The sequence below is a fragment of the Hippocampus guttulatus genome, chromosome 19, assembly GCF_054856545.1.
Source record: "Hippocampus guttulatus isolate MCC_2025c chromosome 19, RoL_Hgut_1.0, whole genome shotgun sequence".
NCBI lineage: Eukaryota > Metazoa > Chordata > Actinopteri > Syngnathiformes > Syngnathidae > Hippocampus > Hippocampus guttulatus.
This window is the reverse complement of record NC_141279.1, coordinates 10,449,058-10,475,390: the sequence shown is the minus strand read 5'-3', so window position 1 is coordinate 10,475,390 and position 26,333 is coordinate 10,449,058. Positions and strand designations below refer to the sequence as shown.

The following is a 26,333-nucleotide window of genomic DNA, read 5'->3' as shown; positions in this document are numbered from 1 at the left end:
TGCAATTCATTGACAAATCTGTTCCATCGCAAACCAAATGGATTATGAGGTCAACTGCGCAAGTCCACAAGCATGCTAAAGAAAAGCTAAGTAAAGCTGCCACGGGGCGCTAGTGTTTTTTTGTGCCTGTAATGGGCAGCATTTTTGACAGCTTCGTTTTGTTTAGCGGAGATGTCAACGCTGTTGGACAGTCTGCGCTGGTGCGGTTGGATGGATGGCTTGTTGGGCCAAAGATGAGAAGAGTGGAGCATCGCATCGTCACAGAGCACAAATCAGTAATTGGACCTGAGAGTCGCTGCTTGGAATTGAAGCGGATTTAAATAGGACAGGACAAGTAAACCAATCTCTTTTTCATCAATGGACGCTCCAGCTTCTTGTTTACTTTCAAATTTAGCTTGTAGCAGACATGTGCACATTTTGAGCATGACGTCTCTGATCCACTGGTGAAAGGACACTTTGATTCTCTCCTCTTTCATCGAGAACTGCTTCAAACAACAAAGCGTTTGCAGAAAGGTAGTTAAGATTGCATGACTCTCCGTGTTTTATGTTACGTGTGTTGTGTTATTATTTTGTTAATTTATGTTAACTGTTCTGTGAAGCGCTTTGTTATAGCTGCAGCTGTTGTGAAAGTGCTATATCAATAAACATCTATTGTAGAAATCATTATAGAGTTTTTGAAAAAAATAAGATAGGATAAAAAAAAACTTTATTTGTTTCACAATGGAGAAATCCCCAATTTACAACAGCAAAATTATGAAATGGAGAAAGTAGAAGACAAAAAAGTCTATAAATAAATATAAATATCAACTATAACATATAAATATAAGCATATTAAAAATGTGTGAGTAAGATATCCTTTATTTGTCCCACACTGGTGAAATTTTGGGGTGTGAGTGTGAGTGGGGGTGAGTCCAGATTTTCAGGACCGTCTATCAGCTATTTAATAGCCTGACAGCTGTCAACAGGAATGAGTGGCGGTACCTCTCCTTGCAGCGCGGGTGTATCAGTCTCTGGCTGAAGAAGCTACCCAGTGCTGTCACAGTGGCCTGGAGGGTGTGGGAGGGTCTGTCCCTCATAGCTGTTAGCTTAGCTCGCATCCTCCTGTTGCCCACCTCCTCCAGAGTGTCCGGAATATGGATATACTGTATTTTTTTTAGCCCATATCGACCACTCCTACTTGACACTTTTTGGGGTTTTTCGACCATTACATGTACAGCACTACTTATTGCATATGTTCAAACCCTGAACACCGAACATGATTATATTTGTCAAGAAAGAACTTTTCCAGCTATACATTTTCTCACCTGTTGGTAATTTCAGCAAGACTGATGTTCCTCTCTTCAAGCTCTCTGAAGCCAGGCACCTGAACTATAAAGACATGCCCCCCCTCAGTTCCCAGAAGCAACAGCTCTCCAGAAGAGTGGGCCAGCACCGCTGTCACCCTGGTCACACTTGGTGGGGCACTAAGGAGAAGTTAAGGCGAGAGATTAAATACAGTTAACACTACAGGATTTCACAATATTATGCGAATTGTCTCAAAGTGCACTAAATCAGCCATCTCGTTACCTCTGCGTCCCGCGTCCGAGACGCACAATTTTCCCGCAGGACGCACAGTTCCAAATAATGTACGTTTTTGGGACGCAAGGAAAATTCTCAGTCAAAAAAAAAAGAAAACTACAGACACACACACACACATACACAGCCAGCGATCCCGCGGCCGTGCAGCAGACGTGTTTATGATTCGTCAATTAAGGATGATTAGACAATTAAGGATGGACGAGACCTGCATTTGTCTTATAAGCCTCCTCTCTCTCTATGTCTCTCTCTCTCTCTCAGACACACGCACGCACGCGCGCGCGCACACACACACACAAGCACACACACACTAACCCGCATCGTTAACAACACTTAGACACCTATTAAAGATCAAAGAGTAACCCACGTGATAAGACAGAAAGAAGATGCACAACCACTCAACATGGCTTTGCTGCATCTTCTCAGTCCCCCCTCACCCCACATGTACTGTATATGTTGCTCTATGTGACTCGCTGTTGTTTTGCTGACTTTCGTTGCTCCTCGCGGACCGTTTGCGGACTTTAAAAAAATGAGTTTTTTTAGGAATATGTTTGAAAAAATCACAACACCTGTTGGTCATAGGTAATTAGGGCCTTAAAAGGACTCCCAGCCCGAACACTCAGTGTCGGGTCATTAGGCCTGTTCACACGGCACTTGCTCCGGCGCTGCACCGATGTATTTTGTTGCGATATATTTTGCACCGCAGCAAATTGTGTGGAGCGTTCACACGTACAAAGCCGCTGAGCGTGTCTGCACCGGCACAGCGTCGGTGCAGCCCCACTTGCGTTCACACGGCAGTTTCTGCAGCGGGGCAAAACGACAGAAAACAAATGAGCTGTCGTGTTGGTTCTTTTTAAAACGTATACACAACTCAAGCGACTACTGGACAGGCACGTCCTTCTCCTTCTCGGTCTCTGTGCCTTCTGCTCGAGAGTGACCGCCCCCGAAAACGTAAATCAACGATGACTTCAATGACACTCAGAAAAGCAAACACATAATGCACCAAACAGAAAATCAAGAGAGGAAATCACAAAATAAATTATATGGGGAGCGTGGGGTTGTGAACACACAACAAATGAACAAACTACACAAACAACTCCGAGGCAGTCCAGTCTTCTACAAAAGGAAAGATGTTACCAGCCAAGTCTTATGTCGTTATTAAACAAACACATGGCGGAAGTCCGACAGAGCACGAAAGCAACGCATTCTCGCCGTACGTAAACTCTTCACAAGCATTTGCTCTGGAGCAAATTTAACCCAGTTGCGTTCACATGTGCAAATTTACACCGGTGCTGCTTCGCTAACGAGCATTTGCTCTGGAGCAAATTTTTAAACCACCTCCCTGAGGTGGATCAAATTTGTAAGCTGTTTTCCGGGGCTACGCCGGAGCTAATTTGCACGTGTGAACACTCTACTGGGGCAGCCCCGTCGTAGCACCGGACCAAATCTTGCCGTGTGAACACCCCTATTGTTGCTTCTTGCTACTGTCATGTTTGTTTGTTTGTTGTTCCTTTGCTGCTGTCATGTTTTTTCTGGAAGTGTTTTGGTTATTGATAGTTTTTGTTTAAGTCATGGTTTTTGTTTGTTACTTTGGACTTTGTTTAGGATTTAGTTTTCTGTGTTTTAAATACAATTCTTCAAATACACCCTGCTCCTCCCTCCTGCCTGCTTTTTGGGGTCGACCACCACCATGCTACGTGAGCTGACGTGACTCAGAGGCTTTGTACATGCCCACTCAAACAAGGCGCGTGATTAGTTCCCGGCACGACATCGACCGATGAGAGCACGAGTGGATTTATCCCATAAGCTGATTGGCTGTAACTTTTCTTTGTTTGAGTTAAACTTTTTTTGATGAGTTAAGCTCCGCTCCAACCCCATGCCGCTGCCAAAGCAATGCGTCCCTGCTGTGTGGGAGCGTGTGAGGCCGCTCATCGGGACACATTGCTTTAACGGCGGCAGCGGGGAGTTGGGTCGCAGCCTTGACCGGGTAGAATTAGAAGGTTTCCTGACCCGGCTGTTTTTTTTTTTTTTTTAACGTATCACAAGGAAGCCATGACACTGACAGCTCAGGCAAAGGCCTGAAGAGACAGCCTAAACTGTTAGCTTGGTTAGAGTTTTTTTCTTCAATAAAAAAAGGCCATTGTCTGATAAATAAAGAAACCTTAAATTTTTTTCAACTGATAAGAAGACGAGATAAATGTCATAGAGCTACTCATCACCATTTTTTTCTACAATTTAAAACCTCAGCTACACCGTCAGCGCCTCCAGCAGAAGATTCTCGAGTGAAGCAAAAGCCTACAAGTCAATTGAGAGCCGCCTTCTACGCCACCAACACAATCCACTTCACCTCTCCCAGAAGGCAATGTTGATGATGTTAATTACGGTATAAGGTTTTATGATTAAAGCTTTAAGTAAAGACGCCACAGTGGTCGACTGGTAAGCATGCCGGCCTCACAGTCCAGAGGTGCAGGGTTCGAAATCCTACTTTGTGGTTTTTCACGGAGACCAATTAACTGCGAAAAAGGAGGGATTAATGCATGGTCGATCTGACCTGGTGTTGGGCGGAAATTTGGATGAAATGTCAAGTACATATCGGAGTGGTCACGAAAGAGTTGCAAAGAATTCCCCGCGTGAACACCAGTGTTTCATGGCCCAAAACAATTTCATAATGATGCAACGGAGGGAGATAGAGTTTTGGCCGTTTAGTACATGTTGGAACATGGAGTGGTGGTCAGATGTTGTATGTAGCAATACATCAGCTCATGCTGAATGACCCCCCCGCCCCCCCAGAGAGGATCAGGGAGCCTCCACGGAGGATAGAGCCCGAGGCACAGTGCATGATCCTCGTTTTGGGAGTATTTGAACTTGAACAAGTCCTCAAGTAAACAAAACTAGCCGCTTACACAGAATGAAACTCCCTTCAGCAGTAAATCAATAAATACATCAATAAAAAGACAACAGAGAGCGTAGACAAAGGAAGCCGGTTTGGGCATGTGACAAATAGGCAATCTAACTAACCTTGTACTTGACAGTGTCAACGTCCAGTCGGAGAGCAGAAACAACAGCCCCCTTTTTAACAATGACAAAACCTTTCTTGTTTTCAGTGGAACCTTTGCTTGGAGTGAGAAAATAAAGTGCGTATGCGAAACATTGAACAGAAATCTGAAATGCGTGAGTCTCACATTCAATGTGCGAGTGGTGACAGTTTTGCCACCACCGAATTTAGCATGGTATAAAAAGGTGGCCACTGCTGCATTAGTAGTTGGCAAATGCTTTTGGTGCATTACCGCTGGTGGAAAGAAGGTGGCGGTAATGCACATAAAGCTGACACCATTTGGGAATGGGCGATTCTGGGTGCTCTAATTTTAATAGATACAAGTCGCACCCGAGGATAACCACAGGACCAGCCAAACTATGAAAACCATTGTGACTTGTAGTCCAAAAAAATACAATCATCATTTCGAGACCATGAGTCTAATATTCTCAAATTTTCGTAGTCCTCCATGAAAGAACCCTTGTCTTTGTGTGGAATCAAAATTTACAAACATCTGCTTTTACTTTGGATAACAAAGCAATATATTTGCCCATTTTTGGGGCCAAACTAGTAAAACAAATCACAACTATTTTTGCTTCTACAATTTCTGCCCTCAGTTTTAAATTCCCTGTTTTCGAATAAACACAGTACAAAAGGGATGAAACTTGAAAAATGTTTTTAAATCTGATTCACGTTCATCAAAGCCGAATAGTGAACAAATTGTACTGTGTGGACATAATTTTTTTTATTTTACCCAGGTGGACCAGTGAGAGTGAAGCGTCCTATCTCTAGAAGCTCTGAAAGTCCTGTGTGGGCTCTCAAAGTCCACATGTGCAAGCTGTTGTCGTCTAGCAGAGTCACCAGTTCAACCTAAACAAAATATAGTGTATAACATACATCACATAATACAATCATGATTTTATCATTTCATATACAACTATATTCCAAACAGTGTGAACAGTTATAATCATTTATATACTAAAAAAGAGCTTGACACCTTGATCAATATTGGAGAACATGCTTTGAGATATCTGTACCTGATGGGGGAGAAAGTGTACTTGAGTGACTGCGGCATTCTCATCATGTAGACCCATGAACTCCACACCTGGGGCTCCATACCTGACCTTCGGTTATGGAAACACTTAGACCACATTTAAATCAAATCGAATAATCACAACTGTGATCATTCTGAGGCACATGTCAACATGAACACAAAATACAAATACAACCACCACTTTGATCAATTTTCTTTTGATAGACATGTCACGACAATATATTTTCATTATAGATTTATGAGATTATACTTTCAGGGAAAAGTCCAACAGATCCTGACTAGAGAAATGTGTTTCTAATGTGTTTGGTCATGCTGAAAATTTCCCCATTGTCAAACGAACAAATGTTTTCAAGGGACAACTAAGCGATAAAGCAATCCAGAGACACTACTGAGTTCAATTTAAAATATACATGATTACAAAATTTACAATAGAAACGGCCTTTCAAAAAAAGGATGCAATTTGATGGCTCCTGAACGAGTACCAATGGCCACCAGCTGCAGAGAAGGACTGTAGCCCAGAGCACTGGGCTGGTGAGGGAAGCCATGCTCCACAGTCTAGAGACAAGAGAAAACCAAACATGAAAGTCTGACAATAAAATTATAATTCAAGTCAGTTTTCAGAGTACAAGGAGTCACATAAAATAATTAACGAGTAATATTACCAGTGTTACCATGTACATGTGTCTCTAGATCGGTCATGTCTATATTATTTAAGTTTGTTTAAAAGATCTGACAAGCTCTTATTAAGGCTTTAAGGGAAACATATTGCGGAAAATATGCCCTCCGTGAGCAGTCACCCAACCGTGGTGGATGGGTTTGTGTCATGATTATAGAAGTTAAGTTATCTGGGGCTTTATGCTCCGGATAGGGTGAACCATGGCAGGCATGTCCTAAGTGAGGGACCAGACAAAGCACGGCTCAGAACCCCAATGACGAATACAATTTATTTGACACTATTTTACCTCCCCTCGACGAAGATCACCGGCTAGACAAGCTGGCTCTATGGACATGGAAGGTCATCTCTCTCAAGAAGAGCCTGAGCTGGTGTGCGAGGTCTCGGAGTAATGTAGTCAGGCTCACTTCAACACACACAGCTTGAGTTCTGGTATCAGTCATCTTGAGAGCAGTTGGACTCTAGTCCACTTTGAAGTTGCCTCTCAGTGCGGGGGACGGGTCCTGACAACTCAGAGTACCCACCCTTTTTGGATTCCTTGGAGGGAGAACTAGAGAGTGTTCCCGCTGGTGACTCCCTCGTTCTGTTGGGTGACTTAAATTCTCATATAGCCAATGACAGTGAGAACTGGAGGGGTGTGATTGGGACGAATGAGCCCCACCCAGAACCTGAGCAGTGTTCTGTTATTGGACTTATGTGCTCATCACAGACTGTACAAATCTTACATCTTGTTCAAACATAAGGGTGTCCATATGTGCACTTGGCACCAGGACAACCGAGGCTGCAGTTTCATGATCAATTTTGTGGTCTTGTCATCTGAGCTGCAGCCGCGTGTCATGTATGTATGTATAGGCAATTTCGGGTGAAGAGAGGGCTGGAGCTGTCAACTGATCACCATCTAGTGGTGTGTTGACGCCGACCGTGGGGAAAGAGGCCAGCTCAACCTAGCAGACCCAAACGTATTGTGAGGGTCTGCGGGGAACATTTGGTAGAGTCCACTGACAGAAGGAGTTTCAATAACATATTGAGTGTGAGGGGAGCATTTCTTGCACTCCATTTTTGAAGCAGCCGACCGGAGCTGTGGCCACACGGTGGTTGGTGCCTGTCATGTTGAGTGCCCCTGGACTGGTTTGTGGACACAGGCGGTAAGGGATGTCGTCAAGCTGAAGAAAGAATCATATCGGCCTTTTATGCCTGTGTCCAGAGCTGATGGGTACTGGCAGGCCAAGCAAAATGCAGCTTTGTTTGTCACTGAGGCAAAAACACAAGTGTGAGAGGAGGGTTCAAGAAAATTCTGGTCCACCATTCGGCGTCTCAAAAGTAGGGAGCAGTGAACCAGATTTATTTCCAGTGAGGGTTGGACTTTACCAACACTTCCCTTTATCACCAATTCTGTTGATAACATTTATGTATAGAATTTCTAGTTGCAGCTGAGGCATTGAGGGCATCCAGTTTGGTGACCTCAGTATGGAATCTACTTTTTGCAGATAATATGGCTCTTTTGACTTCATCAAGCCAATATTTCCAATTCTCACTGGAGTGGTCCCCACAGCCTAGTGTGTCGTGGTTGGGATGAGAATCAGCATCTCCACAGACTATGGTACTCATCCGCAAAATGGTGGACTGCTTTCTTCAGATTGGGGATGAGGTCCTGTTCCATGTAAAATAATTCAAGTATCTTGGGGGTTTGTCAACAGGTGAGGAAAGAATGAAGTGGGAGATTGACGGGCGGATCAGTGTTACATCTTGAGTGATGCAGGCTCTGTCTGTGTCGGTCTGACGTGGTGAAGAAAAAGCTGAGCTCTCAATTCATCATTCCCACCCTCATTTCTGGTCACAAGCTGTGGCTCATGACAGAAAGAACAAGATCCACGACAGGACGAAAGAAGAGAAGCGCGGTCATCCAGGAGGGCCTCAGAGTAAAACAGTCATTCCTCCGCATTGAGAAGTGTCAGATGAGGTAGGATGCCTCTTGGATGCCATCTTGTGAGGTGCTGCAGGCACATCCCACTGGGAGGAGGCCCCAGAGACAACCCAGGACATACTGGTTTGGGAACGCCACGGGATCCTCTCGGAAGAGCTGGATTAAGTGGCAGGGGAGAGGGAAGTCAGAGCTTCCCTGATAGCACGGCTGCCCATGTGACGAAACCCCGGAAAAGCCGAAGATAAGTGGAAGAAAATTGATGTACAGTATCTTTGTTGTACCTTGGTCACTCATCATTATTTGCACAATTGTTTTTGTATCAGTGTTACCCACACTTGAGTTTCTGCCCATGATAATTACCATACTCTTCATTGTAGCTTTGTCACTCTGCATTATTTGCACAGTTGTTGTATCAGTGTTACCACATGAGTGGTTACTTTGTGGTGCTGCCTCTTGGCCAGGTCTCTCTTTTACATTACATCTTTATTTGCGCTTTGACAACAGCGGCAGCAGTAACAAAGCGCTTTACAGAACATTTAGCATCAAATAATAATGCACCAGAACATATACTGTACCATAAAACAACAACGATAAGACAATGGTAACAACTATTCCTACTTAAGCCATGTTGTTTGAAGTGGTTATAGATGAAAGAGAGAATTAAAGTCTTCTTTTGCCAATAGTTCAGACACGTCATGATTGCAGCATGCATGACATCACACGCGTCTGCAACAAGCTAAGTTTGAAAATAAACAAGAAGTTGTAGCGTCTATTGATAAATACAGGGTTTGGTTCAGTTCTCCTGTCCCAGCTAGATCCACTTGAATCCTGAGCACTGACACTCAGTTCCAAATACAGGTACTCAGTTCTGGCACTCCACTCTCCTCATCCTCAGCTCCACCAGCCATCGAGCCAGCCGCACCAACGCAGACTGTCCAACAGTGCTGACATCTCCGCAGAACAAAACGGGGCTATGAAAAATGCTACTGCCTATTACAGGCGCAAAAAAACATAAGCCCCCCATGGCTGTCAAGCGACGACAATCAAATAGCGCTGACCCCTTTCCTTCGACAAATACCACAGCTAAAACGCTGACAACAGTCCATAACGGGTGCACATGAAGGACAACAATCACTTACATGACAAAAAAAAAAGCACAGCTCTTGAAGACGGCGCCATCTTGGGAGAAAACAAAAGTTGGAAATCTCATTGAGTTTTTAATTTGGTTAAATAAAAGATTAAAAAACAAAAAAAGAACACATTGCTTAAGGACTCTCTGTACTTTACTGTTAATGTCCTAAATGTGTATTTTGTACGACTAAGATGATGTCTACTTCCACAGAAAAATTCCTTGCAGTCGCAACATACTTGGCCATTACAGTAAATATTCCCATCTGTGGAATTCTGAGTTGAATTGGGTTTCGTTGGCTGCCCACATTAGTGTTAGCCTCTAAAGCGCTACATTTGGGTACTCAGGGAAGTTATTAATGTGTGTTTGTTGACACGTCTGCTGCATATGCCACAGTCTAAGACAACACTAATTGACAAGTTTATGAAGTGTAATGGATGAAGTGTTCCATTCATGGCAGAAAATCATTTTCATGTGTTTTTGGTGTTCACTTTTTTCCCACAAAGGGCCGCTTTCCTTGTTCAAGCTCAAGTTCACAATCAAACAAGCCTGGTTCCCTCGCGTCATTGTCAGAGTCAGTCTCGTTGCCGGAAGGTTCCTCAGAAATGATGCCGGCTTTTGTGTCAGCTAGAACAACAGTGTAAGCAGAAACGCAAACCCACGCAGACACAATCCATTCACAAACTGTGGCGCTGCCTCCCAATCTTAGTAAAGTTGTGTTCGCCATTGCCTCCACACCGTTCGCAACTTCACTTTCGCCGTTTCTATCCATTACCGTGGCAACCAAGCACATCAGTGAAAGCCGACTTCACACGCCCTGTTGTGCGTATCGCTACCATGCTGGTCCCCTTCTTCTCCTTGTGGTTCACCGGAATGTCGAACATGAACATCCATGTTGATGAGGTGGTTGGGCCGGATGGGTTTGTCTGCAATGTTTTTGTTGTACATTGGTACCTCTACTTACGAAATGTATTGGTTCTAGAAGAAATTTCTTCAATAGACCATTTTGTAAGTAGAGACATGTTTTCCATGTAAATGCCCTAATTCGTTCCAAGCCCCAGCAAAATTCAGACATTAATGTTTCCTAAAGCATAAAAATGCATCAGAATATGTAACAAATACGTTACAATTAGATTATTGGACAATAAATGAGAGTTGTGCGTAATGTTAAAAAAAAAAAGAATAAAGAATAAAAATGATGGTCATTTAACTTTTAATTGCGTCTTCATCGTTTGCCCTCTTTAGTCCATGTTCTCTCTCAGAAGTGGTTTTTGCCTGCCGTTTTGTAAAGAAGTGATCCAAGGATGTTTGTTTTTGTCGGCTTCTAACAATCCTTCGAAAATATCCAAGGCAAACATCAGAATACTGAGCGATCCCCTGACTGGTGAACACTTTTTCTGGGTGATTCACATTTACGTAAAACTATAAGAACACCTCATGACCCGAGCGGCAAATGACGAAGATGCTGCATAGACACATATCTGTCTATTTATCTCCACACATAGACACATACGGTCAAAGTCGCTCTTGGCCAATGGGATGCCAGGATGATGCTCAGTAATAGCCAATGGCAGAGCAGCTATATGTATGTTGCGTTTCGGAAACTCGGAGCTACGAGTAGCAATCAATACTGTATTTTTACCTTTCGTACCTTGAAATTTCTTTCGGAACAAGAGGCAATATATTCCTGTTGAGACGTTTCATAACTCGAAAATTTCGTATGAAGAGACATTCGTAAGTAGAGTTACCATCGTATTTCCAGATGCAAAGTATTATTGCCGTAGGCCATTGCGGGTATGTAGGGCATTGGTTGAGAAAACAGTCAGTAATGGAAGCCAAATGAGGCCGGCCAAGCAGCAGAAAAAGAATGAAAATGTCCAAGAAAGCATATTTATTTAACGTAACTCAGAACATTACACTTTTTACTGCAGTAGGACCAGAAGTTGGCCAGCTTTTCCTCAAAATCCGCTGGATGGTGGACGGTCATCCTTGCCTGGATGGATAGATGGCGCGATTTCATAAAACAAAAGCACCAAGCACCATGGATTTGTTGATCTTCAATTCTCTCACGGCTGCTCGATTCCCATGGTCCTCCGCATAACTAATAGCTTGAAGTTTAAATTGTTCTTTGTTGATGCCATTTTTTACGATGTTGTTTTGCACAATACAAGTACTGGCACCTACTGGGAGCATGCTTTGAGCGTCCTCTTTCACGCGCACCCTTCCCACTTCAACGTCCGCATGCTGTCCTCAGTTACGTCCGCCTTTCCTCTATATAAGCAACGTTTGGGCACAACATCGGTCTGTCAAGCAGAACCCTCATTGAAGTTACACAACAGCATTCACAGATTTTGGAACTCGGTGCATACATAAGGTGACTTATTTGGCACTCCGTCCATTTTGGAGAAAATTTAAGACTTATATGTGCATCTTATTTCAATGAAAGAAGCTTTTGTCTTGCGATCAATTTGTGGGTGCACATTGTCACTTGCCTTGTTGAACTGGAAGAGTTCCTGTTTGAGTCTATCTCTCTGGGAGTCCTGGCCATGTCGCCTGAACCTTTTCATCCTGACAATGGTATGGAGCCCTCAGCCCCACTTATACACTGTTGAAAGGAGAAAAAGAAAGGATTATTCACTTATTTTGTCATTCGCATTCTGGACATATATAAAAGCATGCAATCAGATGACAGGTAGATTTATTAAAAACTGGAATTATTTTGCAGGATGCCATTTTCAATGCGGACAGAGAGGTTAGTTTGAAAGCAACATGGAGTGAAAAGAGAATTTGGTAACCCACTATTCACTGGGACAAACACATTGAAAGACTGAATTATCTTAAACAACATTTGCAAAGAGAAATCGAGCCTTAGAGTCCTGCTATGACGGAGCGCCTAGCCCACTGCACCTAATGAAAGTTTCACCTGGGTAACAAATCACCAACGGATTAAAAATTTGAAACTATATTGCGAATAAAAACCCAGCCACTAGGGAGCAGTGCCCTCCCCTGGGGGTACACTGTTCCATAGTGCCGGTCCCAAGCCTGGATAAATGGGGAGGGTTGCGTCAGGAATGGCATCCGGCGTAAAACTTTTGCCAAAACGAACATGCGAGTTGATAAAACGATTTCCATACTGGATCGGTCGGGGCCCAGGATAAAAACAACCGCCAACAGTGCTGTTCACCTACAGGGTACTGTTGGATATTGGACTACTGTTGGTCAAAGAAGAAGAGGACAAAGAAGAGGAGGACGATTGGTTTGTTTGTTTGTTTGTTTGTTTATTGAACATAAAACATATATACAGTAATAATTTGACAGAAAATAAGGTAGATAAAAAAAGAAAGAAATCAATCTTCATACAACACAGTTATTATGTTCAAGGGAGTAGGAAGAAGTAAAAAACTTATCTAGTCCTACCCTGTTATGTGATTGTATCTAATAAATCATTTTTATATCAATCAGAAAAGAAAAAAGTAAGAAGAAAGAAGTCTCCATTAAGGCTCATACTTTACCCTTAACCGTGATATTTTTACAACTTTTGGTTTGTATCGGGATTATATACTTCCACACCCTGACACTCTTGTGTCAATTTTCTCTTGTATTCATAATGGATATTTATATACCTTTCTCTATTTATCAACTTAGTTCTGATTTATCATTATATTTAATGTTTTGAATTTATCATTTGAACTCTGATTGATGTAGGTTGTTTGTACTATTTTTTTGAATTTGTTTTTGAACTCAGCAAGCGATTTACTCATTTTCAGGTCCGTTTCGAGATTATTCCACAGATTAACACCTTTGATAGATACACTTCTTTGCTTGATGTTTGTTCTTGTTTTGAGTTTTTTGAATAAGTTGGTACCTCTTAAATCATAGCTGCTTTCTCGAATTTCGAAAAATGTTTTGGCAGAGCAGGTTATTGTGTGCTTTGTACATTAATTGGGCGATTTTAAAGTCAACCAGGTCATAAAATTTCATCGTATTTAATTTGATAAATAGTGGATTTGTGGGTTCCGTATATTTTGATCTATTAATAATTCGAATTGCTTTTTTTTGTAGGTTGAGAATAGGGAGTGTGTTTGTTTTGCAGGCATTTCCCCATATTTCCACACAGTAGGTCATATATGGTAATAATAATGAAGTGTATAATGTGTACAAAGATCTCTTATTTAGCACTTCCTTGGTTTTGTAGAGGACCCCTACGGTTTGGTGCAGAGAAAGAGGGAAAAGAGGAAGGTTAGAAGTATTGGTCTGAGGTTAGGAACTCTGAATGTAGGTACAATGACAGGGAAAGGTAGAGAATTAGCTGACATGATGGAGAGGAGAAGAGTAGATATTCTGTGTGTTCAGGAGACAAGGTGGAAGGGCAGCAAGGCTAGAAACATTGGAGGAGGCTACAAGCTGTTCTACCACAGTTTAGATGGGAAGAGGAATGGAGTAGGGGTGATTATAAAGGAAAAATATGCTAGACATGTAGTAGAAGTAAAACGAGAGTCAGACAGGTTGATGTGCGTGAAGGTAGAGATAGAAGGTGTGATGATGAATGGAGTCAGTGGGTATGCCCCACAGGTGGGCTGTGAGTTAGAAGAAAAGGAAAAGTTCTGGAATGAGATGGATAGAGTGACAGAGAGCATTCCCAGGGGAGAGAGAGTAGTGATTGGAGCAGACTTAAATGGTCAGGTAGGGGAAGGTAACAGAGGTGATGAGGAAATGATGGGCAAGTTTGGCCTTAGAGATAGGAACTTGGAAGGACAGGCAGTGGTAGACTTTGCCAATAGAATGGAAATGGCCGCGGTAAACACCTATTTCCAAAAGAGAGAAGAACACCTGATAACTTACAAGAGTGGAGGCAGGTCCACACAGATAGATTATATCCTATGTAGAAGAGGTAATCTGAGAGAGGTTAACGACTGTAAGGTGGTGCCAGGAGAGAGTGTAACCAAACAGCATAGGATGCATGTTTTTGGAATGTGGGAGGAAACCGGAGTACCCGGAGAAAACCCACGCAGGCCCTGGAGAACATGCAAACTCCACACAGGAAGGTCAAACCCACGACCTCTGCACTGTGAGGTCGACGCGCTGACCACTGGACCACTGGGCCGCCCCTTATAAATAATATTTAATATATATATATTTTTTCTAAATAATGTAGGATTTTTTTTTAAATAAGAGGAAAATCAAACCTTTAACTCAAGTGCATTTATTTAAAAAAAATTTTTTTAATCCCACAAAGAAATACAGTAAATATTCCCATCCCCGGAATTCTATGAAAAGGAATATCCTTCACCCGGAATAAAAACCTATGCATTAACATTTTGACTACGATATTATATGTTATCGGTATTACGTATGCGGAAATTCCACTACCCGTAACCCGAATGGAGACGTCATGCCGCAGGAGCTTAAATACACGCAACGCCCACCCGATGCGACGGAAAAGAGACGATTCTGAGACAGCAACAGAAATCACAGAATTGCTCGAGCCACCAATGTGATTGAGTCTGAGAAAGAAGATGACCTTCCCGGCTCAACTCCTGATGACAAGCCACCTTCCAGCAAGGAGGCAATGCGAATGGCAACAAAAATCCTTCGCTACGCACAAGAATCACCAGACATCGGCGATGAACAGGACAGTTACTTGCAACTAGCAAGAAAACTGTATGACACGCAGGCGAACAGTCTCGTAAACCAAAGAATGCACGCAACGAAACAATCCAAAATAGACACATTTTTCCCCAAGGTAGACAAAACATAAGCATTAAAATACTGTACTGATACTGTATTGTACTTTTGTGATTTTGTTTTGATACACCTGTACCTGTGCACTATTGCAGTTTTTGTTATATGCAGTAAACAGTTTTTGGACAGTATATTTTTGCATTTTATTGATTGTATTGTTACACATGCATTTTGTCAACATACTTGCAGGTTCATAAAGGACATGGACCATGCTCATTTCCCAAATGAGGAATTTCTGTTATCAGGACAAATTGGACAGCGCAAACACGAGTCCGTACTAGAGAATATTTACTGTATATCTTTTACAACAAATCAGGTCAATATGAGCCCCCCAATGTGAATACATTGTACAACCCCCTTTTGCCAACAAAACAGCACCGAATCTCCTCCTATAAGGTTTCACAAGATGGAAGAATACAGCAAGATGGATCTTCAACCATTCCTCTTTGCACAAACTCTCGGAATCATCCTCTCCTCTGCGCTTTCCTCTTTCGCCCCTCAATAGGGTCGAGGTCTTTCAGATTCAGAAAACTTTATTTATCCCAATGGGGTAATTAGAACTTAACAGGCACGCTCTGCACAAGAAACATGAAAAACATGTCTGCGGATTAAGATGGCCATGGGAGGAGCTTCATGATGTTTCTCGTCTATGTATACCTTGGATGTACATTAGCAAAAGGGTACTAGATTGGCGGAGTTGATACTCCCTGTCCCGTAGCGACATAGCACAGTGGTTGAGAAAATGCCCGGCATCCAAAACATTCTAATTATGAGCTTCGGCAATCAGCTTTTACAGCCCCATGGCAAAAGCACCGCACTGACGATCAGCCCTTTCCGGAGGCGCTATCTTGAAAACAAACCATTTTCATACCAGCAGAGTAGAACCAGTTAAACAGCTCCAATGTTAGGGAACAGGTTCCCAAACAGGATGTGGTCATGAAAGTACTTTAACCTATCACTCAAGCTCCGACAGTATCAAGCAAAAAAAGTGCTCAGTTTGAACATTTCTGGATAACTCGAGTCGACTTGATGTTTAAAGCTCAGATCATGAGTTATGTAATTTCCACCCTTTATGGATAACAAAGCGCAACAAATCCAAAGTGGAACTCACCTAAGTAAACAGTCAGTGTAGATTGGCATCATAAAAAGTAAAATAATCTGTCCATTGGACAAAATAAAAACTGTCTTTTTGGACTATAGTCAGGGGAGGCCATGCCAATCATATCTCCCACAAATGCAATTACCCATTTCCTGTAATCTGCCGCTGGGAGAGTTGGATGGGAAAAAAAGTGATAAGAATTACACTCAGCGATTGCTAACTTTGACTTACAGTTGGACAAATAAAGGTGAATCACTCCTAAAATGATATATTTATTTATTTGTTTGTTTATTTTACTAGGTTATAACTACTTCTGCTCAAGCACCATCCAGTGCAAAGGCCCACTTGCGATTGCTGTAACTTATCCTTCCAGGGTTGGCCAATGTGGCTAAGCAGTATAAAATCTAATAGTTAGCCGCAACAACGTGTGTTTATGTGGTGGTGGTGCCGCCTCTGTCGTCGCTATATGCTACGTGTGCAACTCATTCATGCACACAGCAGAGTCATTGTCGCCCAAATAACACACACCACCAAAAAAATAAATCAATAAATTTTAAAAACACTTCAGGAAACTTTTTTTTCATTTTGTGAGCAGAGCTTGACGGCTAGCTGCACGCCAAGTAAGACATTGTGCTCCCTTTTCGATGCTACATCCTCGGTATAGATAATTTTGATCAGTGGTTCTTGACCTGGGTTCGATCGAATCCCAGGGATTCGGTGAATCGGTCTCATGGGTTCGACGGAGCCTCTGTCATAGAGGTTAGGACACACACCCGACTCAACATGTCAATTAGTTATGATACACCCGCTTGGCCATCATTGGCTGCGGATGATCACATTACATTGCTTGTCCAATCAGTGCTGCGGGAAATTTAGTTCGCTCAGTAGTCAACGTGTGATTGTCGTGATAGTACGTCATGTACGGTAGATTTTGTGCACAAAATCTTATAATTAGGTCTTGAAATTTGATTTACTTTTTTCAGTTTTTGATACATGTGTTTTTTCATGTCTTGAATTTATAAAAAATCATGTTTATGTTTTATATAATTTTTATATTTTAAATATGCTGATATTTATATTTTTTATATACTTTTTGTCTTCTACTTTCTCCCTTTCATAATTTTGCTGCTGTAAATTGGGAATTTCTCCATTGCGAGACTAATAAAGGTTTTCTTATCTTCTTACCTTCACTAATGAAGGGTTCAGCGAATGTGTATTTGAACTGGTTGGGTTCAGTACCTACAACAAAGTTAAGAACCACTGATTTAGATGGAAAAGTACTGCGCTCGAAACGAATGTCGCATTTTTAACAGAAGCAAAAGAAGTGGGAATTTGTCCGGAGCAATGGAAGGTGTCTAAATGATAGTAAGAGAGGTTTTATTGCACAGGTGTCAAACTCTAGGTCTGGGGGCCATATCCGGCCCGCCTCATCATTTTATGTGGCCCCCCCGAACGAAAATCATGGGTGTCAACTTGCATGATCCTTGCTAAAAAAAAAAAAAGTACCAAAATGTCAGATTGTTATGTGTAATAAATGACATTGAGATTTTGCAATAATTTTGTTACGGTTACAAGTAATAATGTGATAATGCGATAATAATTTTTGTGGTTTCACTGTCATAACGGCCCTCCGAGGGAAAACGTAACTCAAAAGTGGCCCCCAAAAAAAATGAGTTTGACACCCCTGTATATTGGTTCCAATTGCAGACCAAGGTATTAGGATACTCTGTGCTTTGTAAAATTCTTGAGAAAATTATATCTACTCAATCCATCCATCCATTATTTGACCCACTTATCACAAGGGCTGCGGGCGTGCTAGAGTTTATCCCAGCTTTCTTCGGTTAGGTCACCACCCAATCGCAGGGCATATATAGACAAACAACCGTCCGCGCTCACAATCACACCTAGACCCAAACATTTTTGACCGGAGATCTACTTTTCCAGCAGTCAACATCCTGCAACCGACCTAATACCGCACGTGGCACGCATGAACAGGCACGCTTGCACGCATACCATGATAATGGACCTGAACATGAATGAAACTGAAAAAGAAACTGGATACAAGGAATGACTGAGTTTGTGAAAAGGAAATCACCACCTACCACATTCTCAGACCTGACATATCGAAGCAGGGTTGTGTTAAGCACAGTGAAACTCCTCTACAACGAAATCATGTTTGCAGCAAGAATTTTTTCACAACAGGGGGGTTTCACTGTAGCAAATTTGATCTGAGATGTAAACACACACACACAAACATATGTGTACACGCACACACAAACGTGTGTAGTGCATACATATGAGCATACACTTATTTGACACTTCATATAGACAGCGTAGAAAGAAAAAAAGGGAAAGAAATTGCGAAATTTATGATCAGCATTCACTTTCACTTACATTAATTTCTTGGATAATGTCTTTTATTTTGCTATCTCCGTCTTTCATTTTGATCACTTTTACCCTCTCTTCTAGGGTCAGAGCTGTTCAGAGCTCAGAGATGCTTGACATCCAAAGGTCCGTTTTGTAGCCATTTTAGCAATGCAACGTTTTTGGTGCGTCTGAAACTAACAATAACAAATACTTCCTGAACTACTGCGCATGTGTAAACCAGTGTGGTGGTTGCTGTTGCCGTTTTCCAACGAAGCAGTAGAGGTCGCTGTTGGATTAGACTTCGCTGTAATGAATCTCGTCGCGAGGCAAGAGCAGAGAAAAAGATTTCGTATAACGCAACAGGGTTTTTTTTCCGTTGGGGGGCAGGAGAGTGGGAATGGTGTTAATGCATGAAGATTTTTTCACACTAGGGGGTATTTTCGCTCATGTAGGTTTCGTTGTAGAGGAGTTTCCCTGTACAGAAAGATCACTATTGTAGCTCGTGTGTACCGATTTAAAGTACCTCTCCTGGCGCTTCAGATGACCATTCTTTGACAATGCCATCGGTGAATTAGAGATCAAAACAAACTTTGAATGAGAATTCATTTTCAACACCGCTTCTCCTGTACAGGTGGTGGTGGAGCTTATTCTAGCTGACTTCGAACGGAAGACAGACTACACCTTGAACTGGTCGCCAGTCACAAGGCACATAGAGAAACGAACAACAATTCACACTCACATCCACACTGTCACTTAATGGGAACCGATCCCATGCTGCCCGCACACAAGTCAGGCGAGTGTACTTTGAATGATAATTAACAAAAAAGAGAGAGATCTCAACAGTTCTGATCGTGAAGCTTCAATTACAGACTGCTGACCGCGAAACAAGTTCCTGTGATGCTGGTCGTACGCCACCTATTTATTTATTTTGAAACATATTTTTGGGGCGTGCGGTGTACGCCAACACAAAAATATATAATATTAATAGCACGCACAGCGATAGACAATTTTTTAAATCCCATTTCCTCCTATGCTCCTCGCAGTCAGTGGACTACCGCTCGACAGGTTGAGCACTCCTCATTGAGAGGATTCAATCAAACTACCATGGATGTTTTTGGAATGTGGCAGGAAACCGGAGTTCCCGGACAAAACCCACAGGCACAGGTAGAACATGCAAACTCCACACAGGAAGGCCAGAGCCTGGATCGAACCCACGACCTCTGCACTGTGAGGCGGACGTGCTAACCGTGCCGCCCTATGTTTAATCAATTCTTTAATTATTTTAGTGGAAATGACTGATTTCAAAATGCACAGCACGCATGTAGACCAGGACACTTTGCAAGCATAGCATTAGTGCACATGAATGGTTAAAAGCCTTCAACCAAAAAGAAGTGGTCCTGGATGTTACCGCTGCAATTGATGTCTTTGATCGTGGCATTCTCATAGCAAAGCTCAAATTTTATGGTTTTTCGGTCTAATCTCTGGCTTGGATGAAGAGTTATCTGTAAGTCAGAACACCGTGAGGTTTTTTTTTTAATGGCAGTTTTTTCTACCAGTGGAAATACGTCTTGTGGGGTCCCACAGGGAAGTTGTTTGGGACCACTTTTATTTTTGATTTTTATAAATGATTTACCCTGTTTTGATAATATCTGCAGATGACTCACCTTGGTTCTATAAATCACCCTTGTCAATTGTAGAAAGAGATGAACTTCAGGTTGAGTTGAATAACATTATTAGATGGGTGAGAATGAACCATCTGGTATTCAATACTGCCAAAACTAAATCTGTATAAATGTTCTGCTTTTGTTCCATGATCAATTGTGCATGCTCTTGATTGGATCGCAGTGTTATGTTTTACCACAGCACTTTTCAGACTTGGTCCAGAATTGGCTGGTACTGAATGAGTTAAAACTTATAACATGGCTGGTTATGGAGTTTATGCGTCCCTCAGTCATAGTTTCATCAAGTGGAATGCGTACGTGTCCAGAATTTTGCCCAAAACATTCAAAGGGGAGGTGGAAACAAACGTAAAGCCCCTATATCGCTGAGCGGCAAACATGTGAGTGTTGGTTCTTGTCAGGGTTTGTTCAAGGTCACAAAGGTCCGCTTGCAGTCTGCAGACGTTTGCCTTTACTATTCTTGTCACAAACTAATTTTGAACATGTTCAAATTTTTCTTGTGAGAAGAAAAAAAAAACAAAAAAAGCCATTGGTGAGCATTTGATTAACGTTTGCAACATTGAACAACAACTGACGTAAACGCACATTCGCTGCCTTCCCCTACAGTTGCAAATCTTTGCCCTTCAGTGGAATAGGGGCCAAAAGTAAAGATTAGTGAAAGAAATGTGACAAAATAAGAGCTTTTTGTGTCATGATGCTTTTTAAATATGATCTGAATGAATAAGCCAATCGCAGGATGGGAAGCGGTCTCGGTGACAATCACTCCGATTGGCTGTTAGCCAGCAAATGCGAATCAGCGCATGAGATACAAGTCAAGTCAATGGCAAAGAAAAAGACATTTAGTAAATTAAGCTCACCAAAATCTTGCTTTTTACTTGGACTTGGTCCTGCGTGTGTTTCTGATGTGCGGTGTGTCGGTACTGGTTACGTGTAAATTTTGTTGTATGGAAACATGACTAAGCCTGGCGTGGGGAACAATGACTTGCTAGTTTAGGAGAGTGCAAGGAGCAAAGGCTTGCACAACGGAGTGTACACACAAGATAAAGCGCGCTTGCTCACTCATAAGCACGCGTGCTTCCAACGACATGTTAGGCTGGTAAAAATACCAGGGGCTGTTGCTTCAACAATATTTAAGTTTGATACATTGTTATTTCCATGCATACGGCAAGTTGCACTCCGGTGAGTTTGAATAAATATTAAACGTTGTAGCATCTATTGTTTTTATTCTTTATCTCGTGATTATAACCCTCTTTTACTGTATCAACAGAACAATACCTAAATATCAAATATTTTCTTGATTAATTAGTTTTGCAACGCAGTAAGTGAGTTAGTAACTTAGTTACTTTTTGGAAGAAGTAATTTGTCACGAAACCATCACATGAAACTATCGCAGCACAATACACAAAGAAGTTTCAAGGACCGCCATTTTTGTTTAAACCAGAGATTTTGGGTGACTTCACCCAAATGAGCACAAATCAGCAGCAGGCATTCTCGACAGTTGGGCTACACACACACACACACACACACACACTCACACACACACGCACACACACACTCACACACACATTCATTTTCTGATCCGCTTATCCTCACAAGGGTGGTGCTGGAGCCTATCCCAACGGTCTTCGGGCAGTAGGCGGGGGACACCATGAACCGGTTGCTAACTCGCAGGGCACACATAGACGAACAACCATCCCCGCTCACACTCACACCTAGGGACAATTTCGAGTGTTCCATTAACCTGCCACGCATGTTTTTGGAATGTGGGAGGAAACCGAAGTACCTGGAGAAAACCGGTACGCCGGTACGGGCAGAACGTGCAAACTCCACACCAGAAGGCCAGGGCCAGAATCGAACCCTGCACTTCTGCACTGTGAGGCCGACGCGCTAACCAGGCAACCACCGGCCCGCTCTACACACACACACACACACACACACACACACACGCACACACACACACACACACACACACACACACACACTACTCACAAAAAGTTTGGGATATTTGGCTTTCAGGTGAAATTTATGAAATACGTCAAAGGTTCACGCGCCATTGATATCATATCATGAAAGTAGAATATTTAAGTAGAAGGATGCACTGGTGATTTCCTCATCTCAAGCAATTCATTGAAACAAAAGTTAACAACAAGGGTGGGTACACCACAACTAAAAAAATTCAACGTCTCAATAAATCATCCCACAGGTTTACAATAGAATTCAGGTCTGAAGAAAGTGCAGGCCAGACACACCTGCCCACATTGTAACACCGCCACCACCAAAGGCTCGTCAGGTGACAACAGTGGCTGATGCATAGCGCTCTCCTTGAAGTCTCCAACATCGTTAGCGGCCATCGTTTCTGCTCAACATAAATCAACTTTCATCAAAGGACAGCCTTGAGGCCCACTGGTCTCTCGTCCAACGTAAACGCTCGCTGGTCCATACCTGGTGGTGTGGTCAGGTACCCTTGCAGGTCGTCGAGCACGCAGACCACGCTATTGTAAATGGTTTTGATGGTCTGACGTGAGACTTGGGTGCCTCTCACCTCCCTTAAATGCGCCTGGAGTTGAATGGCATTAATCATCCGGTTTCTCATGGCATTGTTCACAATGTAGCAGTCATCAGCATGGAATGTGGCCAAAGGACGTCCAGCTCTTCATCTTTCAGTGACTCTTCCAGTCTCTCTGTATCTTTTTTGACACATCTTTATGACACTCTAAGCTCCACATGCGTCTGAAAGCATCCAGTTTGAAGCTTCACAGTGGCAAGGTCCTGTTGTTAGGTGTCGTCTTGGTCTCATGATGTCAAAATGTGAACAGCATGATGAGGAGGACTGTTTAAACATCAGCTAAAATTGAACCAGGACATTTATTGGTTGATTCAAGGATCAAACACCTATTGTGAATTTTGCCGTTAAGCTCCTCGTGAGAGAACAATAACTTGTGCAAAGTACTGAAACATCTAACAGTTGGACATGTGCATTCAAAAGCTTAGGGAAGGTCACATGAAATTCGTCTGTAAAGGTTTTAATGCATTTTAGGCTCATCCTGAAATTTCACCTGAAAGGCAAATATCCCTCACTTTTTGTCAGCAGTGTATGCAGCGATGGCTGTTTGAAAGTGCTCTATAACTACAGTTGAGTTGAGTTGACTGTATATACATACACACACACCGCACACAACAAAACAGTTAACACCCACAACATCCGATTGTTTTGATATTTAATGAGATTGGTGTGGGCATGGGTGGAGATGTGCAGATGAATTTTGGTGGCAATTGGTTTTCTTAGACTAAGCCACACGAAGGCTGTTCTCTCCAGTAACCTATATGGGGAAGAAAAAGCTTAATGGCCATAAAATTCAAAATACTGTGACGATTGTTTTGATATTTTTAAAGGTTGAAGTAGGCATAGGTAGATATGTGCATGTGAATTTTGAAAATGATTGGTACCAGTTTTCTGATACGAAGGTATGTTATAATTTTTTTACAATAAGTGATTTTAGACTGTCCCTTTTTTTCCTAAGGCCACCCAATATGTGTGAATTATGTCATCATAATTTGATGATAATTTGAGGATTCACGAAAAAATGTGTTTGTAATTTTTCACCCCACTGGCCTCAATTTGAATTTCCAATATATAAATCATAATAAATTAGTAGTACCTGTATAACACAGCACATTGTTTAGGTTGAAGTTGAGATTTTCTGTGCATTTCCTGCAAAAACAAACAAACGATTAAATGATTCTCCAATGATGGGGTATCTTTGGAGAATCACGTAATCGTTTGTTGAAACACCACCACCAAACACAATTACGCAGTAACCTGAAACTACACTGTCGTCCCAAAGGACTAAGCAGCATACCTGCTGGGGAGACACACCTTACCCGAGTACGTTTCCGACATTATGCAACATTTACCACAACTACTCAACGCCCTCTTCCAGCGTTACTACAGTTGCTGAGCAGTATTGTCCATTCCAACGTTTGTTATCGTTATGAAAAACAAGTGTTTCCAGTCGCTATTACTGTATAAATGGTGCGTCTAGGTTAACACTGTCAAACAACAAGGGCGCAGTAAGTTGGTGGCGGAGTGATGACGATACGATACTAAAAGCCCCGTGAGTGGCAAGTGCCTCAGAAAGTAGGATTTTCAATTTGCGGTTCTCTCTCTCTCTATATATATATATATATATATATATATATATATATATAGATATATATATATATATATATATATATATATATATATATATATATATATATACAGTATATATATATATATATATACAGTATATATATATGATATGGCGTGTTTTGATACATGAGGATAAGCGATACAGCGAATACATACAGTATATATATACACACACACACACACACACACACACACACACACACACACATACAGGTATATCACAATTCGCTGTATCGCTTATCCTCATGTATCAAAAACACGCCATATCATATTGCCATCGCACAGGTGAAAGTTGCTACTGTGGCTAAGTTTTAGGAGAAGGCTAGCTCGTTAGCAATGTTGCGGTACCGACGAATGTCCTGACTTGTACGTGTTCAATGTGCAAGAAGAGAAACAGGTGGCTCTGAGGAATACTGTGCTGTTTCAATTGTCAATAAACCAACAACTGTGTGTCCCTCTCGAAAAAAGTCGCACACTCTCGCGTGACCCTGAACAGGGTGACTGGTCTAGAAACTAGATGGATAGCAATACTCTGCCCACCTGAATCCAAACGGCCGTTGCCGAGTTGATCTTCACTCTGTTTAAATCGGCAGAAGAGGTTGTTTAGGTGTCAATGTCCGGTATTTGAGTTGGATCTCCCCGTCGTGTCGAGTAAATGGGAATGAACGTAAAGTTCAGTGAGAATCCACAATAAAGGTCCGTATGGGAGGGAAACAACAACAACGAAACTAGACTTGAAGTGGTAAAGTATCCCCGGGTTCAATACAGTAGCTCCTCCGAGACAAGCAGCTTTAAAACTGACTCCGCCCTCCCTCTCGCGTTCAATAGAACCTCAAGAACTTCGATTAAAAGTGACGCCTACTTCCGCATCCGTAATCCCTGTTTCTTTTCAGGAAGAATGGGTCGACGATTTGGAATTTAGTTTTAAATACATTAAAAGACGACAATGCCTAGATTCTAAATCAGAAACTATAAAATGCCTATAAACGTATTTGACTTTCACTTTTACGTTTTACTTTACACTCGGTTTAAATTAACATAAAACTAAAATCGTTTTCCAGAATCACTTTTTTCTGTTTAACATTTGGCAACAAACTCAAGTATTGGATACTTCTGACGAATAGAATTTGATTAACTACTAATGTCTTCTTACTATTATTTAATGAGGCTGCACGGTGTCTTTGTAGACGAGGGGGCGAGGGCATTGTAAAATGCCAACGTAGTTTATGTGATGGACATGAGATGCCGTCCAATGTTTTGCAGGAGCTGTTCCTGAACTTCTGACAAAAGGTTCACGCACGAAGGCGGAACTGAGGGGCGGAAGCATCAGACATGACGCGGCGCGCTGCAGACGCCTGTTTTTTCTTCATCGATTTTTACTGAACATGACCTTTTTGTCAACGTCAAAGCATGTGCTAATACAGAACTTTTAATGAAGAGAGCACAAAAATATTCTGACGTATTGAAGGTTATTCCCACTTGCCTTGTTGTAATTGTATGGTGCTGTGTGCAACTGTATGGAGGCCAATGTACAGGAATCATTATATTATGTTGTCCACAAATATGGATTGTTGACACTTCCCCCCGACTAGAGTAGCGTAGCCACAAGCAAGCAGCTCAAAATATTGTGTCGTTTGTATCTCTGTGCAGGCATCTTTATTTCGTGTTGTCCACAAATATGGACTGCGATGACACTTTGCCCGCACTAGCCTGGTGTCTCTGAAGGCACGCAACTCTGAGAGGCATGTCGTAACGAACTAAAGTTCATATCCAGAGGTGTCTAAAGTACTTTTGTTCATTACTCAAGCAGAAGTATATATACTGCGATTTAAAAACCCATTAGAAGTTTAATTATCAACTCCAGC

At 42.0% G+C, this 26,333-nt stretch overlaps 1 protein-coding gene across 8 annotated transcripts in view; it reads right to left on the bottom strand.

Annotated features, from left to right (window-relative positions):
- Positions 1 to 25,270, bottom strand: part of llgl2 (LLGL scribble cell polarity complex component 2) — a 55,824-nt gene extending 30,554 nt beyond the window's left edge. For 5 of the 8 annotated variants that reach the window (XR_015103882.1, XM_086137729.1, XM_086137725.1 and 2 more), the window contains exons 1-6: positions 25,009 to 25,270; positions 11,882 to 11,994; positions 6,121 to 6,218; positions 5,647 to 5,728; positions 5,364 to 5,479; positions 1,305 to 1,463 (exon numbers count right to left, since the gene is read on the bottom strand). Coding sequence is in view for 7 of the 8 variants with exons in the window: in XM_086137729.1 (XP_085993855.1) it covers positions 1,305 to 1,463; positions 5,364 to 5,479; positions 5,647 to 5,728; positions 6,121 to 6,218; positions 11,882 to 11,956 (530 nt within the window). In the remaining variant the exon portion in view is untranslated. The other 3 variants (XM_086137726.1, XM_086137727.1, XM_086137732.1) reach the window with 3 other exon arrangements.
- Positions 25,271 to 26,333: the final 1,063 nt, after the last annotated feature.